General features: G+C 40.0%; 1 protein-coding gene across 1 annotated transcript in view; it reads right to left on the bottom strand.

Moving 5' to 3' along the window:
• Positions 1–18,601, bottom strand: part of megf6 (multiple EGF like domains 6) — a 61,282-nt gene that overhangs the window by 30,805 nt on the left and 11,876 nt on the right. Inside the window, exons 5-14 of the mRNA XM_023276937.3 lie at positions 11,024–11,146; positions 7,350–7,472; positions 5,780–5,905; positions 5,240–5,362; positions 3,911–4,033; positions 3,070–3,207; positions 2,780–2,902; positions 2,233–2,355; positions 1,856–2,089; positions 1,587–1,715 (exon numbers count right to left, since the gene is read on the bottom strand). Coding sequence (XP_023132705.2) covers positions 1,587–1,715; positions 1,856–2,089; positions 2,233–2,355; positions 2,780–2,902; positions 3,070–3,207; positions 3,911–4,033; positions 5,240–5,362; positions 5,780–5,905; positions 7,350–7,472; positions 11,024–11,146 — 1,365 coding nt within the window. The remainder of the gene's footprint in view (positions 1–1,586; positions 1,716–1,855; positions 2,090–2,232; positions 2,356–2,779; positions 2,903–3,069; positions 3,208–3,910; positions 4,034–5,239; positions 5,363–5,779; positions 5,906–7,349; positions 7,473–11,023; positions 11,147–18,601) is intronic.

Below are 18,601 nucleotides of genomic sequence, written 5' to 3'. Positions count from 1 at the left end.
TCAGGGTGAGCATCTGAACACTGCCACCTCAGGAGCGTGTTTCTAAAAGTGACAGATTGCTTCCACCCAACTTATCCCACGTGGCTCTTCTCCTATGATTACCAGCCCAGCTTGGGTTCGACCAAAGACAGCCATTAATCACAGAGCTGGATGGGAACAATGGAGCTTTGCTTTCTAACCCAGTAGTGGACATCCTTGGCCTCAGGCTGTGCTCTTGCTGTGGGCTCTGGCCACACTCCAGTAGCAGACAGATTGATTCCCCTGGTCCACTTGTGGTGTGGAGCCCATAAACAACCAAGCCTCCCACTCAGAGGAGCCGACAGGTTTTGATACATGGCTCTGTATCGATGCACACAGGGAGCTATGTCATCTCTGTCTTAAACTAGACCATATTGCTAAAGGTATTTTAAATGGATCTGGAAGAGGATGTGTCTTGTGGGAAAAACCAGGTGCCTGTGTCCTGTACTTTTAAAATTGTCCTCTTGTCGTGTATGTTGATTGATTCATTTTGGTCTCCCATCCAAAATTAGCAAGAGAGTCATTTTTTTTCCATTTTGCAGAATGAAAATTCAGGTCCCCAGTCTTCTAAAGAAATAGTCATATTTTTGGGAAACAAAATATGACTATTGGGAAACTTGGATTTCTTAATCACCATGTACTACTTCATAAATAAAATGCAACTAGCAGCACTCTATCACTCAGTAATTGACACTGATGGTACGTCTTTGTTTAATTTGTACTAAAACAAATGTAAAAATGACAAGCTGAATGTTGAGGTAACCAACAGAGACTCCAGGAAGTCACTGTACCCAACAAGGAAATAGTAAACTAGTTTTAAGGATGCTGCTATACAGATTTTGTTCCATTGGATGGAACTAAATAGTTGCTTTTCTATGTCACCAGTCGCCATGCTAAGCTAAGCTAACCTGCTGCTGACTGTAGCTCATATTTATCTACTAATATAACTCTCAGAAAGAAAGCAAATGAGGATATCTCCAAAAATGTCAAATGATCTCCTTAAATAGTCACAGGGCATCCTGGAGGAAACTTTATCTTAAAAATATGGATTAGGGACTGACTGATTATTAGCTTGGTCGATTTAATCTTTTCTTTAAGTGTTCTCCAATGAAAAAAGTTAATTTAAAATGTCCCACTTCTGTAGTCAAGTCTCAGGCAATGTCCCGCCTACAGCAGTATCTGATTGGTTACACATCATGAATTGTAGCCTATAAACACTACTGGATAAAAGTTGAAAAGCTATCTTTTTATTTAACATTTGGAAAACATTAATAAAGAAAAGCATCTGACGTTTTATGTTGGATATTGTGTTATTTTAATTTTTGACACCAAGATCTTTTACTGAATTTTTTACTGCAAATGTCCATTGGTTCTAAATATCAGTGATCTTTCTCTAATCTGTACCAATATCAACCCTTATTGTGGATAGTGAAGGAAAACACAACATGCTAGGTATTTTAAAGAGAGGGGTGAAGGCGAGTTTACCACACAAAAGCATTATTGTGATTTGTGTCACGAAGAATGTAGCACACAGCACACTTGTAGAAGGTCCTATTAACTATCCTTACTCTCATTGCAGACGATCCCCGTCCAGCCGGGCGAACAATCACATCTGTCTCTGCTCTCGCTGCACGCTCCATTCATGCAGTCCTCACAGCTCACACTGCAGTCATCCCCAAATGAGCCATCAAGACACACTAAAAAAGAAATAGTGAAGCAAGAATAAGTTTTCCTTTTCATAACTTCCTGGTCTAGTGATTTAACAGGAAAACAATAAAATACTATTGATTTGACTGGGCGCACACCTCGGTGTGATCATTCACGCTGTTTACTGTACCTATGTGGCTGTCTGCCCGAAGCTCCCCCCTGCGCTCTCTCTGGATCTCTAAATCTTTTTCACTGTCACCACCGTCATCATCCTCACTGCCATAATGGGAGCGTAAGGCTGCTGTGTACTGCACCAGCTGAGGAGCCTTGCGGAACAGCAGGTCTGGTAATCTATCAGCCTCCAGCTGGTCCTCTTCTTCTTCCTCTTCGTCTTCTTCCTCTTCCAGTTCTCTACCATACAGGGCTGAACACACCCAGTCCAACGTTAGGGTCATGATAAAACTGCAACTATATAATCTGCAATTTGCTTAATTTCTGTTAATTAAAGTAATCAGTTGAATGAAGACTGTAGAATGTGGGAGTAACTACAAAGCAAGTGTTACTCACAGATGCAAGAGTGCTGGTCCTGTTCCAGACGGAAGCCCAGTCGACAGAAACACTCATATGTTCCCAGAGTGTTGACACAGTAGTGTTCACATCCTGAGGTTTCTGCCAGGCACTCATCAATGTCTGACAGGAGAAAAGGTTAATGACAACACAACTCAAGTGTAGCATTGTAACTAGAAGCAGGTTGCACACTATTTGTGGTGCATAAGTTCAATGGCAGACAGGCTGTGCTGCAGGGAGCTCAGGCGCACCTTGTCATTTTTCTCCAGTCAGACGAAGCCATGACTTTTGTTTCACCTCTGTGTCTTCGTTTGATTTAACATCATCTGCCCATCTGGCGGTTCCATTAGAATCTACAAAGTTTGCTCCTGCATGAGCCAAATTGTTCTCTGTTTTCTGTTATGAAACGGCCTCGAAAGGCATCATTTCTAAGCCATCAGTTAGTACACATGCTATGCAAATCTGTGTCCTGCACAGCTGAGCAACAACACAGAAAACACTGAAAGTCACCAGACGAGGTGATCTGCTAATAAGCCTGCACTCTTACCATCGCAGCCGCAGCCGTCTGGATTTAGTCTGTGGCCGGCTCTGCAGCTGCACTCGTAGCCGCCTGGATAGTTTCTACAGAAGTGGCTGCAGCAGGACTCCTCACTGACACACTCATTACTGTCTGAGGAAGGCACAAAATGGAAGAGAGTTGGTCTCAGCAGACAAGTGGTAAGACAGACGCAGAGAATCGATAAGTTCATGAAAATGGAAGAAGATGGGGGAAAAGGCAATAAAGAAACAAAGACATAGAAATATGGTTTATAAAAGTGTAGTCAGAGAAGTTCTTACCTACACAGGTCTTTCTGTCTCTGTCTAGCTGGTAGCCTTGGTTGCAGGAGCACAGGGGGCCATTGGTGGTATGTTCACAATGATGAGAGCAACCGCCATTGTCCTTCTCACAGCTGTTCACAATCTCCATCTCAATGCCTGGAGGTGAGAGGACCGAAACCACAGCTACAACACCACAACCAGAGCTGCAACATCAAGACAACGTTGTAGGGCATTTCTGGCTAATGAGGACGAGTATGGTTTGTCCCAGTCCTGTAATTAGTTGCTACAGATCAAGAGGGGAAAATCCCCGCTTAAGCACAAATGTGGCTTATATTACAAAGATATTGGAAAAGTGAAGCATGTTGCTTTCTGCCTTTTAACTACTCTACCTACCAAATGCAATGATGAATTTAGAATGGACATGGATTTATCCTGAACATTCTTGATTTTTTATTATTACTTACTGGTGTCAAAATTCCATCTGTCTTTTTTTTTGCAGCCATGGACTGAATAACCAATACGTGTCATTCTGTCCTATCTAGCTCTGTCTCTGTTGGTAACAAATTGTAGGCACATTAAAGAGAATAACAGAGAAGATAAGTTTGTGGTTGTAAAAAATCATCCCAAGTTTAGCTGCAGTGGGGAAAAGCTTACTAGACAAACAAGTTCAATTTGCCAATGATCATGATCGCTTGATAACTTGTCATGTCGCTTTACAAGGTCTGTATGTTTCAGGATTTTGTTCAAAAGTGAAATTATGCAGAGGATTTGAGGGAAGAGGATCTGCACATTTGCTCAAAGAAAAATACTCAGCAGTAGGTGGAATTTGTTGAATTTAATTTCTTCTGTCTTTACTTACGGTAGCACTGTTTCCCATCAGCACCGAGTTCAAAACCCGGATGACACACGCAGCTAAAGGAGCCCAGCATGTTGACACAACCATGGGAACACTTGGCACGGCCTGAGCTGCACTCATCAATGTCTATAGGAGACAGATAATAATTCACACAGATGTGTTTGTTTACGCAGCTATATCAAAAGTAGACAGTTGCACAAAGATATAGAAAAAATTTACATGAGCAGACACATTGTATCGAAGATTTATCTACTTTGTAACGTTGCAAAACACAATAATATGTCTCAGGGTGTTACTGAAGAGCTCATGGAGATGATAAATGTCTCATACTCCTCAAATTAGTTACAGGAATTAAGCATCCTGACTTAATTCCAGCAGCTGATTCTGAGGAGCAGAAGGATTTCATACAGCAACGGAAACAGTTTTTGAAACCAGCGCACATGTGTACAGACACAAATAGATCATGCACCAACTCCAAGTCTCAGAGTCAAAAAAATGTGGATTTGTAAAGGATTTCCAAACAATATAGCCAGTTCTTCCAAAAGGAAGGCTTTGTCAGGGTTCACATTACTCTGGCCTCTCCTGGAGCAGAGGAAATGTAAGGGAGATGGATCATAAGGACAGTTTCTAACATCAGGCTCAAATTGATACAGGTCTGTTGGAGGGCAGATTGCTTTGCTTCCAAACAGAGATTGAATGTGGCTCTAACTTAAGGAAAAAAAACATAACCATTATTCTTTTAAACAGTGGAGCAGTTGTTTTCTTCCATTATTGGATGATTTTCAGAGCCTGAACAATGTGTCAAAAGCTGCCCAGTGGGTGGTTTCTTGAGTATTTTCACTGAAAAGCGAGCAACGTCTGGTACAGAAGAGAGGATAAAAAATGATTTTGCAAAAACTGTTGACAAGAATGTCAAATGATTTGGAAGAGTCATCCCCTGATGTCGCAACTGAAGCAGAAGTCAAACCACTGACGAGAATCTGGATATCATTGGATGGGTGCCAGTGAAATTCCCACAACCACATCATTTTATCTACATGAAGGCTTCTGTGCTGACTTTACATACTTAAAAATGTGCCACATGTAAGATGGTGAACTGTTGCTGTAGCTGTTGTATATTTTTTATACTTGCAGTTGTGTGTGTGTGTGTGTGTGTGTGTGTGTGTGTGTGTGTGTGTGTGTGTGTGTGTGTGTGTGTGTGTGTGTGTGTGTGTGTGTGTGTGTGTGTGTGTGTGTGTGTGTGTGTGTGTGTGTGTGTGTGTGTGTGTGTGTGTGTTTGTGTGTGTGTGTGTGTGCGTGAAAGAGAGAGAGAGAGAGAGAGAAATTCCTTACCGTCACAGTTCTTGCCATCTCCGGCCAGAGTAAAACCAGGTCGGCAGCTGCAGTGAACTCGGTCATTTTCTGAAACACACAGCTGGGCGCAGCCTCCATTCCTCTCCTGACAGGGGTCCCTCACTAACACAGGCACAAATAGACAGTAAGAGGCACATATACAAATAAACCAAAAAACAAAGACAGGTCGGACAGTTTACGTGGTAGTTTTAATTCTCAATTCCAGAGTAACATCTAAATTTAACTCCTGCACAGGCCTCCTCATCCTTCTTATTCAGAAACTGCACAAAAACTGTTTCCCAGATTGTGAATCTGGCACTGATATCACAAGATCCCTCGTAAAGCTAATAAATACATGTTGAGGTCCAGGGAGACTAATATGAATTCCCGCTCCTCAAATTCCTTCTTTACATTTTCCTACCTTGCACATTAGAAGCAGCCAAAAATTCTTTTGTCCAATTTGCAGCAGTAGACGGACCTCAGACTGACTACTTATTGTAGAGATATAAATGAATGACATATTCTTAGATGATGACTTACATTCACAGTGTCTTCCATCTCTCTTCAGCTGATAGTTCTTCCGACACTCACATTTGTAGTGATTGTTCCCCATGTCCAAGCATACGTGCTCGCATCCGCCGTTCAACACAGAGCAAGAATTCACAGCTAAAACACCAAACAGACACAGAAGCACACATAGTAAATAGGTATAAAACCCATCAGCTCAGGTGTCCATTTATAGACTTAATAGTAGTGAAACTTTTAGCAGTTATACAGTATCTCACAGGGGACAACAGTTATAATTGAATTTGCTGGCAATCCAAACTGGCTTTCACACCTCAAATTCTGCAGCCGCATACTTATGGAAAACACTTGGGTAAAAGCTGGAAAATGGAAAATGATATTTAACCTGGGCCCAGCGAGGTACCCATGGTTACTTTCTAATGATCTTTCCATCCTATCGCTCCTGTGACATAATGACGTGCCAAATATGAATATTAGCCCTACGCCTTTTGGGTGCTCTAAACACAGACATGATGACACAGCCAGGCTGTAAAACTGAAAAGACGGCTGGTTTTTTAACACTGATGGCTTCAACAGACACAATTAGCCACCACTCTGCCTCTATAGCTATCCTCTAATACGAAGCTAAGGCTGGCAAATGGGAGTATTAAGATAAAATATATCGCACCAAAAGAAACAGAGGAGTGCAGATTTTCAGCGAGGAGCAAATTCTCTCATTACCTACTGGTTTTATGGTGCTAAAAAGGGGAAAAGTACTTTACCACCTTGTAGTTTCCTATTAAATCATGTCACAATTTCTCTCTCTGGACACAGATTATTCAGTGAAGCTAAGCACTTCTATTCCTTTATGTATCAGTGCATACGTTTAAACATGCAGGTATTTTTTCTGCGTTTTCTTTTGCACAGTTTGGAAACAAAGAGGGTGTGAAACAAGTCTCCTGGGAGCCAATAGGGGCCACATGTTTGCGCCATGTGTGAAGAGGCCGCTAGCCAAGGGGCACATGAGGAAATCTCAGGTGGTGAGTGTTCATACATTAATATCCTATTAAGCTTTCATGCTAAGCTAACTGGCTACTGGCTCCATTACAGCTTCATAGAAAAATAAGGGAGGAAACAGTGATCTGTACACTACCAGTCAAAAGTCTGGACACACCTTTTTCATTCGGTGCTTTTTATTTGTGGGTATTTTCTATACTGTAGATTAATACTGAAGATTGACACTTTTTTGTTTACAACATAATTCCATATGTATTCTTTTATAGTTTTGATATCTTCAGTGTTAATTACAATGTACAAAATAATTAAATAAAAACCATTGAATGACAAAATGTGTCTAAACTTTTGACTGGCAGTGTATATATTCAAACTCTAAGCTAATAAGCATATTTCTATAAATGCCCAATTATTCCTTGAAGCACAGAAGGCAAACTCTTTAAACAGTATTTTATCTGTTATCCCTAAGCGTAACAGAGGGAAAGTTCCAAAAACCTCTGCATTATTATTATGGGAAAAATGCTGTGTGTGGGGAGGAGAAAAGTGAAAATGGTTACCACAAGTGTAATAAATACTTTTGTTTATTGCTTACCAATGCAGGTCCGACCATCAGTGTGCATGCGGAAGCCTTCGCTGCACTCACAGTGATAAGAGCCCCGTGTGTTGACACAAGTTTGCTGGCATCCTCCATTGAGCTCCTCACACTCATTAACATCTGAACACACACATACACACGTTTTATACAATAAGAAACATGATATTCTTTAGGAAATCCTTTCATGCATCAGAATGTTGCTACAAAACTGCACAAAACCTCAAACCACTGCAGGAGTTGTTATCGATCAGACAGGAATTTGATTTCACTAGACTGTTTCTAAAATTTTATTTACAAGCATTCTATTTATGAAAATGACACAGTTAGAAGCCCACATAAACAACCTCGATGACTAAGTCATGTTTTAGGTTAAAAATTGGAGCTTTGGTGAACAGTGAATTTTGACATATGTGGTCAACTGTGTGGGAAACTAATTGTTAAATGAATGGAAGCTTAAATTAAGCATTTTAGAATCAAGGATTTAATACCCTTCATAAAATCTCACATCCAGCTTTGAGGTGCTGTAATTAAAAATTCCATTTGCAGTGTGCCACATAAGAGCAAATTAAAAGCACAGTTTTATGGCACTACAAATAAAGAGCTGTAATAATGCCATTTTGACCACATCTCCAGTTTTTTTCAATTTTACTTTTGTAGAAGTCTTACTTTGAGTCCCACTAGCCATACTTCTCATTCTCTTGGTCATTCTAGAGAGGGAAACTGTTAAAAGCTCGTTCATGATATAAAGTTTCTGTAAATCCGCTCCATTGAGGTAGTTAATGCATCTGTGAGGAGGACGCTTGTTCCAGCAGCATAATGCCACAGTGACCCTGTGCCCTGAGCACTGCTGGAAAGAAATATACATGTACAGTTTGGGATGCATGATGAATGGCTTATCCTGCTGTTTGTGCAGTAGTATGCATGCAGTCAATTTGTTTCCTGCACAGCTCGTCAGTGGAGGGTCCACATGGCTGCACATGTCGGACCGAGGCTTGAGTTCCTCAGAGACAGAAGCAAACTGTGAAGACCTGAACACTCCATTCAAGGATGATCAGACTTTACTACACATCTGGACAACACATCATACATCCTCCTAGCTTCCCCCTGGTTGTCATCTCTGACTTTCCGGCTCACACCACCGCTGTAGATGTGTGCAAGGAGGGCAAAATTGTGCAGCAATTTCTCCTTTTTTTGTTTCTAGGAACATGTGGTTCAGTTTATTTGAGCAAGCACAACACTACCATCATTTAGCAGGTTCCTCGGAGGTCAGAGCACTTCCTAAGCAGCGCAAATATTGCAAATCATTTTCAAATAGTTTGCGTGTGTGCGGCCATTTGTGTATGTGCATGTATTCTCTCTGTGCACTCTCACCTCCCTGGGAAACCCGTGGGAACAGCTTGCTCCAAAATGATCTCAGGACTCTTTTAATTATCTTGTGTCCAATTATAGGAGCGATGGGGGAGAGCGATGCCAAAGTGGAGACCGTTAGCTGGAAAAATAATCCTTTTCATACCCCACGCGTAAGATTAGTGTGATCAGGAAAAAGGATATTTGTTTGCCCAATTTATTTAGACATCTGCATGAGTGCTGAAGTAAATATTCAGCTATACGACCTCCTGTGAAGCAGGGCTCTTTTGTGCTTTAACACACAAGCAGCTATTGTAGAGGATGCCTAGAATGCAAAACAATGGACACTGAGGGAGGTTTGTCAAGGTTAATATACTTATTGGTCTCCTCATGTGAAAGGATTTCAATGGGAGACTCACAATGGCAGCTTTTCACCGATGGGTGAGGCGGTGCGTGCGGGAGCAGGGCCGGGAGTGGTGGCAGTGGTGTCGGAGGTCAGAGGGCACGAGGGCTGAATGGTATCGTGTGACACCGTCTGGCTCTAAGCTGAGCTGCTGAGCTAGCATCTATAACTAGACAAAGTGGCACAACAAATATGTGGGAGCGCTACTTGAGTGGCACAAAAGCGAAAAAAATCAACAGGTGGTCGGAATGCTGCATGAACGGAATTTACAGAAACCCAAAAAGAACGTACGCAACTGTGGTGTGAGGAGAGGAATCTGCTATGCGTATATTTTCTTAAGGGAAAATTGAAAGAATAGCAATGTAGATGCTATTTTTATGTCAAAGTAATTAATTTCACTAATCTCATAGTTTCCAGAATTCAAAAGTCACCAACAGATAGAACTAATTTTAAAAACAACTGTTTCACTTTCTTTTTTCTACTACAGTCTAAAGTCAAACTTGCTGTCTTTTCCCATAAATACGACCACATGTACTATTCACACAAAAGCCCATAAAAGAAGAGCTTCACAGCTGCCTAAACCACTTCCGTCTATCTTCTCCAGTTCTCCAGTAACTTCTCAGGCTTTAAATTATTACAGAGTGACAATATCCTGTCCTAAAGGTTTAAGGTCAGGGGCACTTGTTCACACCTGCAGCTCTGAGGAACAAATGGGCCTCAGTGCCCCACACTAACTCGGCATATTTCTGTTAGATGAGGCCGACAAACTGAGAAAGCAGTGCTGCCTGCTGTTATTTCTGCTCTTTACAGCCTGAAGTCTAGACAGATTAGTAGGTCTTCACTAGGTCAAAATGGAATAAATACTTCTGCAAAATCATGAGGGCCGCTGAACTCATTTACACGAATTTGACCTGATACCAAACACACATTCATTTACACCCATAAAGTAGAAACGGCAACTAACACACTAACATTATTATTGTAAATATGTACATATTCAGGTTGCCGGCATAAAAATGCTCGATATTCATCATAGGATGTTTTTTTTTACTGAAATTCATAAAACTAGAAATGTCTATTATGTGTAGTAAAATAAAGAGGCACAAATTAGGTCCAAGGTTTTTGAACACCAGTGGGCTGTAAGGCTGTTATTTGTTGAGCGGGTTCAGATGCTGTTTATAGAAGTTTTGTGAGAGATCTGCAAGGTGCAGGTGAATGCTAGGTTGTCTGCCTGTACCTGCAGATGAAGGTAAACAGTAAAATGGATAAGATAATTCTCCTTGCAAAAGTTAGTAAAACTGCAGTAAAGCTGGTTAAGCTATGTGGGTAGTGTCATATATATTTCTACCAAAAGCATAGGGTAAAGACAAGCTGTAAAAATGCATGTTTCCCAACACTTAAAGTTTGGCAAATGTGGTGTGAGAGAGACAAAAGATAAATTTAACTTTTGAGTTTATCTCACCATTCAGTGTGTCTGTGATTTAAGACTAAGGCTAAATTAAGACAGGAAAGTGGACCACAACATAGTGTTTGAGATGAAGATGGTAAAATCTGTTTGACTTGTGCAAAAATGTCCATTAAAACTTTCATTTAAAATCAATTATGAAGTTGATTACCGTAGTTTTCCTCTATTTAATCACATAATGACACAAACCTCTTAAAAACTACTTCATGGCTCCATTAGAGGTTAAAAAACTCCACGACTAGTTAAAGACATGCTTTAGTATGCGTCACACTGCATTCTTTTGTATTAAATTTGGAAACAAAGCAGCCATGTTCAACATCCATTCATTCACACTCTAAAGTGAAAAGAAACACCCTTTTCCATTCATAAAACACTGCAGTAAACTCCGACTGGGCAGGCAGCCTGGTAAAGTCTGCCTGCTTGTGCACACCAGCCTCAGCCAGATGTCCATCTTACCATGACAGGCTTTAGCATCTGGTCCCAGTCTACTGCCTTCAGGACACTTGCAGTAGTAGGTGCCGATGGTGTTGCAGCAGTAGCCCTCGCAGCCGCCTTTATCCACTTCACATTCGTTAACATCTGAAAGAAAAGGATTAAAAGGCTTACTAGCATAATGCACACACTACAAAATACTGAAACAATAGTGAGGAGAAACAGCTTTTTAGCCCCCGGTGAGCCAACCTTTCTCCGTCTTTGCAGGCGCCTTATTGTGTTTTCCCTTTTCAGCATAACGAAAATCATCTTAACCGTATAATTTCCATCATCACTGTGTTAACCACGACCCAGCTGTCTTTCAGTCTCTGTGACAGAAATGCCTTGGTGTCAGTGTAACCCCAGAGTCAGAAACAGTTCCTGCTGAGTCTGCTGCCAATCTTTATGGACCAGCGCGCTCATGAAGGAAAATAAAAAGAATGGGATAATATGTAAGCTGCATCTTCCCACGTATTGCATTTCACCAACTTCCATCCATCCATTATCTATACACCGTTTAATCCTCATTAGGGTTGCAGGGGGGCTGGAGTCTATCCCAGCTGACTTGGGCCGACGGCAGGGGACACCTAAACAGGTCACCAGTCTGTCGCAGGGCGACATATACAGACAAACAATCACATTCACACCTATGGGCAATTTAGAATAATCAGTTAACCTCAGCATATTTTTGGACTGTGGGAGGAAGCCGGAGTACCCGGAGAGAACCCACGCATTCACAGGGAGAACATGCAAAGTCCCAGGAAGGCCAGCATGCAAACCGGGGATCTTCTAGCTGCAAGCCGAAAGTGCTAACCACCACACCGCTGTGCAGCCCCCATTTCACCAACTTAATTCACAAAACTGAGATAAAGAAATCTTTATACAAAGACCAATGACCTTTCATTCCATCCCTTCATAAAACATACTACTGTCTACTACTGGCATTTTCTGCACTTTTACAGTTACATTTATTCCACAAGCCACTTTATGCTGATGTCATTATTTATAGTGCAGTAATACTCTATTTATTTATTTATTTATTTATTCATTTTTCATCCTTCATTCTTGTATATATTGTATATATTACTGTTATTATAATTATTATCTTTACTGTATATATGGTTAGTGCTGCTCTGAAAGATTTTTGCTGCTGTAACAATGGAAATTTCCCCTGATGTCGGGAGTAGTAAAGGATTATCTTATCTTATCTTATCTTATCTTATCTTATCTTATCTTATCTTATCTTATCTTATCTTATCTTATCTTATCTTATCTTATCTTATCTTATCTTATCTTATCTTATCTTATCTTACTGTCATTAGTATGCATCAAATCAAATAGGATATTTCCAAAGAAACCTCATATTGCCCCACTCTGTTGAGTATAAAACATGTTTTGACAGACAAGTTTCAAAATTTTTTATCTTAACTTCTCACCAGTTTGGTTTCATGTTTAGCCTCCCGCAAAAAAACTCTTTGGCTCCTTGTTCTGATGATGTACAGTGATTCCTTCCAACTGTGTATCACCACCAAGAGTGCCTTTAAAGACAGCTGATATGTGCTCCAATATGTGTTATTTTCATATTGGACTGAATATAAAGATTTATAGATGCAAACAACTGGCTAATGTTGCAAATATTAGCAGTAGTCATGATGAGGTAAACAGGAAAACATAGTGATTTATTGCAGGCTCTGACAGGCTTTTCTTGTTTGCTACATATATGGTGGTCATATAATACATAAAAACAGTTCATGTTGTTTTTGCTTTACTGAAATCACTGCTGTTGAAACAGTGTTCTATTAACAGCATTTAGAAATTGCTCACATGCTAATGTAATAAGTTGAAATGATATGTGTATAAAAGGACGTAAGGAAAATCAAAACCCTGTCAGAGAAGGCGAAATGACAGTTTTCCATGAAGTCTTCTTCAATGGAGACTATATGCTCTTGTGAGAAAATGAGCAAATAAAAAAATATTTGTAGACACAGTATTGTATTTACTGTGTAAATCCCTAAATGATCTTTGTCCTGATGTGACCTACAGTATGTTTAACCCCATCAAACCGCTGCTTCTGCCACTGTAGTTCCTGTCTATGTGGCAACAAAGCCAAACTTCATAGATGATACAGTGTTATATGACTGGCTTAGAGAAAGGTGATGCTGACAGACAGAGATGGATTGCACTTCTACAGACACCTGATGTTAAAGAGTAAAACTAAGGTGGAAAGGAAAAGTTATTTGATATTTTGTCCCCATCTGTTAGAAAGATTTAATTTGGTCCCTATCTGTACTTGGCAATCATTTGTTTATCATAGGAGATTTCAGATGCACAACTCGGAGAGAGAAAAGAAACAGTCAACAGTCAGGAGATAGAGCAGAAGCAGAAAACAGTGTGCTTTACAGAAACAAGATGTTTGGCAGCTTCACTGTGTCGACTGAGAGCACATTACCAACCTGTCAGTCTTTATAATGGTGTTGTATCACATGACAGATACTTCATGGAAGTCTCCCACAACTTGCCTTTGGCTGTTCTTTGATAAACGAGGAAGTGAATCTGATCATTACAGAGCTCATTTAAGGTTTTTACCATTTGTTTGAGCTTTGTGAGCATAAACGAGCAGCATCATGCCCTGAATCTCCTGGTGTTGAAGTATTTACGCAAAGGTTAATCTAAAGCACATACAGCGAAATACATTGCCAGTAAGCAACACAGCCAAGCAACAAAGCCTCCGGTTAAAAAAAAAAAAAAAAAACACATGAGGAAAAAACTGTTTTAGACATGTTAAATGAGTAGACCAAGGTCTTTGCCAGGACTCTCCTGCTGGTCCAAGAGGAGGAAGACACCTGCAGAGCAACAGACAACTTGGCCAGTTTCATAAAAAGACAGCAGGGTATGAAAAACAGTTTCTGTTGTTCAGATAAAATGTTTGATAGCGTTTCGGTCTCCATACATCTGCAAGCAGGAGTAAACACAAAAACACAGATTTTGAAAAAAAAAAAAGTCTGTGAAAGCTACTGCCTGATAATGGCACGAAAGCACAGCAATCCATTTGGGCAAAATTGTCTCCAGCTGAGTATGCGAGATGTGTTATCAATAGCCTATTCAGATTATTTCATCTGATGAGATGCAAAGTTCAGTAGTTTGGATGAGTGGTGCTGAATTATTGCAACCATGTGTGTATGTGGAGAGGAAGAGGTGCTGTATGACCACACATTTTACAGTAGGCGGAATAGGAAACAAGAAAAAAACAGCAGCTAAGATAAATATGCTCACAGCATGAATGTTTCTCCTCTATGTTAGTAATAATAGGGAAAAAACAAACGTCAAAAATCTGCAGAATTCTACAGGACCTCAGAAACTAAGGATGGGTCGCCATATTTCTTTTTCAGGCCACACCCACACTTAGTTTCTGAGAGCATGCAGGGTTAACTGGGTCATCTGGAGAGATAGACTTTGTTTCAGGAATTTTTATAGATGATGATGGATTTTGCAGATTATTACAGATTAGCTGGCCTTCTGGCTCATCTTGGCCGTAGTTCTTATACTGAAAAAAGCAACAATTATCTTATTATGATTGTGCATACACAGGTTTATACATGTGCATCATTTTCCTCTGCAAATTCTAAAGAAAAGCCAGAAGAGCACTGCCTACTGCAGCTTTCCAACTCGTCATTGCACCTTCCTGGCCGTCTGTGCTGCATTGACCTGCATTGGCCTTTACAAGCCTTCCCTTACACAGTTGTCCAGCATTCAGCACATTCCCCTTCACTAGGGGGGATCTAGGAAACGTTCTGTCCAACCCTGAAAAACACACACCCCCACACACACTGCATACACACACACCCATAGCTGCCCACAGAGGCACAACCCTGCTCTGCACTTTTCATCAACTCTCAGGGAAGTGACATAGACTCTTAACCTCAGGGCCCTGCCCCCCGTACACATCCAAACTTTGATCCTGCAGCTCCTGAGAGCCCTAACGAGCTCTCCATATTAGCTCAGGGTCATTTGCCATCATCATCAAGATGCCAAGCAGAGAGAGAGAGAGAGAGAGAGAGAGAGAGAGAGAGAGAGAGAGAGAGAGAGAGAGAGAGAGAGAGAGAGAGAGAGAGAGAGAGAGAGAGAGAGAGAGAGAGAGAGAGAGAGAGAGAGAGAGAGAGAGAGAGAGAGAGAGAGAGAGAGAGAGAGAGAGAGAGAGAGAGAGAGAGAGAGAGAGAGAGAGAGAGAGAGAGAGAGAGAGAGAGAGAGAAAGGGAGACCATATTTGGAGACATGTTCATTTAGTCCCTTTCAAAGCATTTTAGAGTTGAGATCTGGGTACAGTGGGGTTTGTAAGTTTGTAAGGCAGTGAATCATCCGTTACTGAAAGAAATGAGTGTCAGGGACACCTACCATGTTGAAATGGTTGTTTATTTCTAAGCAAGCTGCAATAATGCTCCTAAATATACCCTCAATTGAACTAAAACCTCAAAGACAAGTTTAGCCAACTAAAACATTGAATAGACACATATGCAGATATTTATCAGTCTGGTTTCACAATTTTGGCTTTTTTGAACTTTGTGGCTTGGCCCAGTCAGGCTCTGACAGTCGTCAAATGAAGACATATCTGGAGTAAAAGTGCTTTAACGTGAGAAAAGCTGACTTGTTAGCAAAATGATTCTTGGACCAAATCTTCAAGACATGATTTAACTGTGCAGATGATTTATTTATTCGAGTCTACTGTCCATGCAGCCAAGAAACTCAGCAGTTTATTTAACAATCATTGTGAATGAGGTGAAGAATAGAGCTTATTAACAGCGTAAAGTAGATTCACAGCACAGCAATTCTCATGTTTGTCACCGAATGTCACTGAAATATGCAGAGTTTCGGGGTCTTACATCACTGGATGAGAGGATGAGATCTGCTAAATAGATTAACTCTAAAGACAAAGATGAGAAGAAGTCACACTGTACATTTTTAGGACATATGCAATGGCTTTCAAGATATTTTCATACCTACAAACAGCATTTCCTGAGGGTGAAAAGGTTTGAAACAACAAAAAAGTAAAGATTTATATCACTGCTTCCATATATCTACCCATCACCTATTCCCACTTCATTCCGTAGAGGGTCACAAGAGGTTAAAGTCCTTCCTTTACAGGTTGCCTCACATCACAGAAAACCCAAACAGGCACAGGAAGAACATACAAACCCCACAAAGAAAGGCCCCAGTTGAACAGCAGGTTCAAAGCTAGCACTTTCTTGCTGTGAGGTGAACCACCAGCATGTAGATTGCGGCCACAGAAGGCATAAACACAAGGTAATAACATTAAAAACATGCACAATAACTGCACGGGAAAAGCATATTTACTCAATACATTTTTTTCTCATAAAAACTTCATAATCTTGTATAAAATGATGTGCACACTTTGGGTGTTTATTATCTTTACTTTCAGGTCTTTTGTCCAACCTTAGCTTCTCAAAGGCTCACAAATGATATACTTTTGGCTCTAACAACCAACAAAAATGGCAGAAAGAACTAAACCCAAATCCAAACTTCCAAACATTTATTCAGAAAAACAGTGTGTGTTAACTATCACATGTTACAATATGTGGACAGCCATAGGCTATTGGTTTAAAATGTTTAGCTTTGAATGTAAATTTTAAACAGTTGCTGTTCATTGCTGTATTTTGCTAGAGTAGAAAAGAAATCGTAAACGGTTACAGATGATGCATTCTTGCCCATATACATAACATATCACCGCTCAGATGGCCTTGGGTGGATTATTTCTTTATTAGCCCAATATATGCTGTTATGCGCTTGAGAACAATTCCTTTCTGTCTTATAGAACCCAGAAAAAATTTGATCAACTGTGACCCACACAAAATTAGCGGCATCATTCATGGAAATCGTCCTATTTTACGGTATTTTACTGTGCATCTGAGCAGCATTACTCCTGGCATATGCTGGCATTAAGATAGCCATTTCTGCCTTGGTTCAGCTGTTAGGAATGTGGATTTATTAGACAGGCCACCCACATGTAAGTACCACACATGGATCCATATGCGCAAGGAATACTAAGAGTAAAGTATAATAAGTCTCCATAGACTTGCCTGATGTCACAAGTGGACCTTTTATCATCCAAGATAACAGGGTTTAAAAGACAAGATAGTCTTACACTGTCATACATATTGTGTAATCATTCCATTCCTCTGGCAAAGACACACTTACTTCTAAGGTTTCCACAAGTTTCTGTTGAGACATCAGATGATGGAAAAGTCCTTTTATCTAGGTGCTGTACTTAAATACAGTTGTGAGGTTCTTTTCTTTAGTATTACAATTGTATACTGCTTTATACTTTCACTGCATGGTATTTCAGAGGGAAATATTGTACTTAACCGATTTATTCAACAGCTTTAACTACTTTAAAATGTGAAGATTGCACATAATGGATAATATAAAAGACTTTTAAAATACAACACCTGGTTAAAATTAAACCAATGGTTTCTTGCCTTTTTGGCATCTGACATCTTCCAAAAAGCAGCTTGTTGTTGGAGTTACATTTTAGATATTTACAGTATGAGTTGTAAAAGGTGCTTCCCAAATATTGATGGCTTCTTACAAAAAAATCTAATTAATAAAGATTAGAGGAAAATGTTCAAAAACAGGAAACTATTCGTGTATCAAAACTTAGATTTTTCCTTTAAACAAATAATATGATGACTCCACACATTTATCTGGTGTCCTTTTATTTAAAAGTGCATATAAAGTATTTAAACTAGCTCCACCTGCAGCAACTCCAACAAGAGTATGCAGCTACCACGCAATAACCTAATGATGTTATTATAATAATATTATAATAACATCATCAAGAGCCACCAAACTATACTTTCAGAACATCTTGTGACCATAATGTATGCACTTTTTCTTATCTGGGTTTTTCATTCAGGACTTTTACATAGTAATATAGTATTTTTACAGTGTTGTTTGATAAATACATGTAAGTGAAGAATCTGGACACTTTTTCCTTTTCTGGAACCCTGACAAAAAAAACTTGCCATCCTCTATTATTTGGTTAAAAGCTGTCATGAAGCCCTGTAACTTTTCTAAAGCACAGAACCTCCTTCATCTGCAGGTCCCTTGAGGTTCTTCCTCAATATTCACCAGTACCAACCTCCTCATGTGGCCTCTGAGCCTCAGACTTACAAATTTGGGTCATCAATCTTCATCTCACAGACAGACCGACAGAACAGATGACACATACCTCTGACCTCAACACAAAGTAATTCTTTCTTTTTTAAAAAAATTTTGGTAACATAGCTGCATGCATTTAAAGGTATAGTACAGTGTGTTAGTTTTTCTCTGACACAAACTTTAATAGTGCTGAAATACTTTCAAATCTATTCATCTCTTGAAAAAAATCACCACCAAATGGAAAGTGCTGGTCCATAAGCTGCTATTGGCTTATGAATGGAGTGATAACAGTTTCCCATCAGGTAACGGAGAAAACAAACAGCTGCTTGAATGCTCTGATGTCCTCTGCAGACAAGTATTAGCCACCAAGTCCTGATTCCTGCATATCTCA

Source organism: Amphiprion ocellaris, chromosome 7 (genome assembly GCF_022539595.1).
Source record: "Amphiprion ocellaris isolate individual 3 ecotype Okinawa chromosome 7, ASM2253959v1, whole genome shotgun sequence".
In the NCBI taxonomy this organism is placed as follows: Eukaryota; Metazoa; Chordata; class Actinopteri; family Pomacentridae; genus Amphiprion; species Amphiprion ocellaris.
This window is presented reverse-complemented; position numbering and strand designations above follow the sequence as displayed.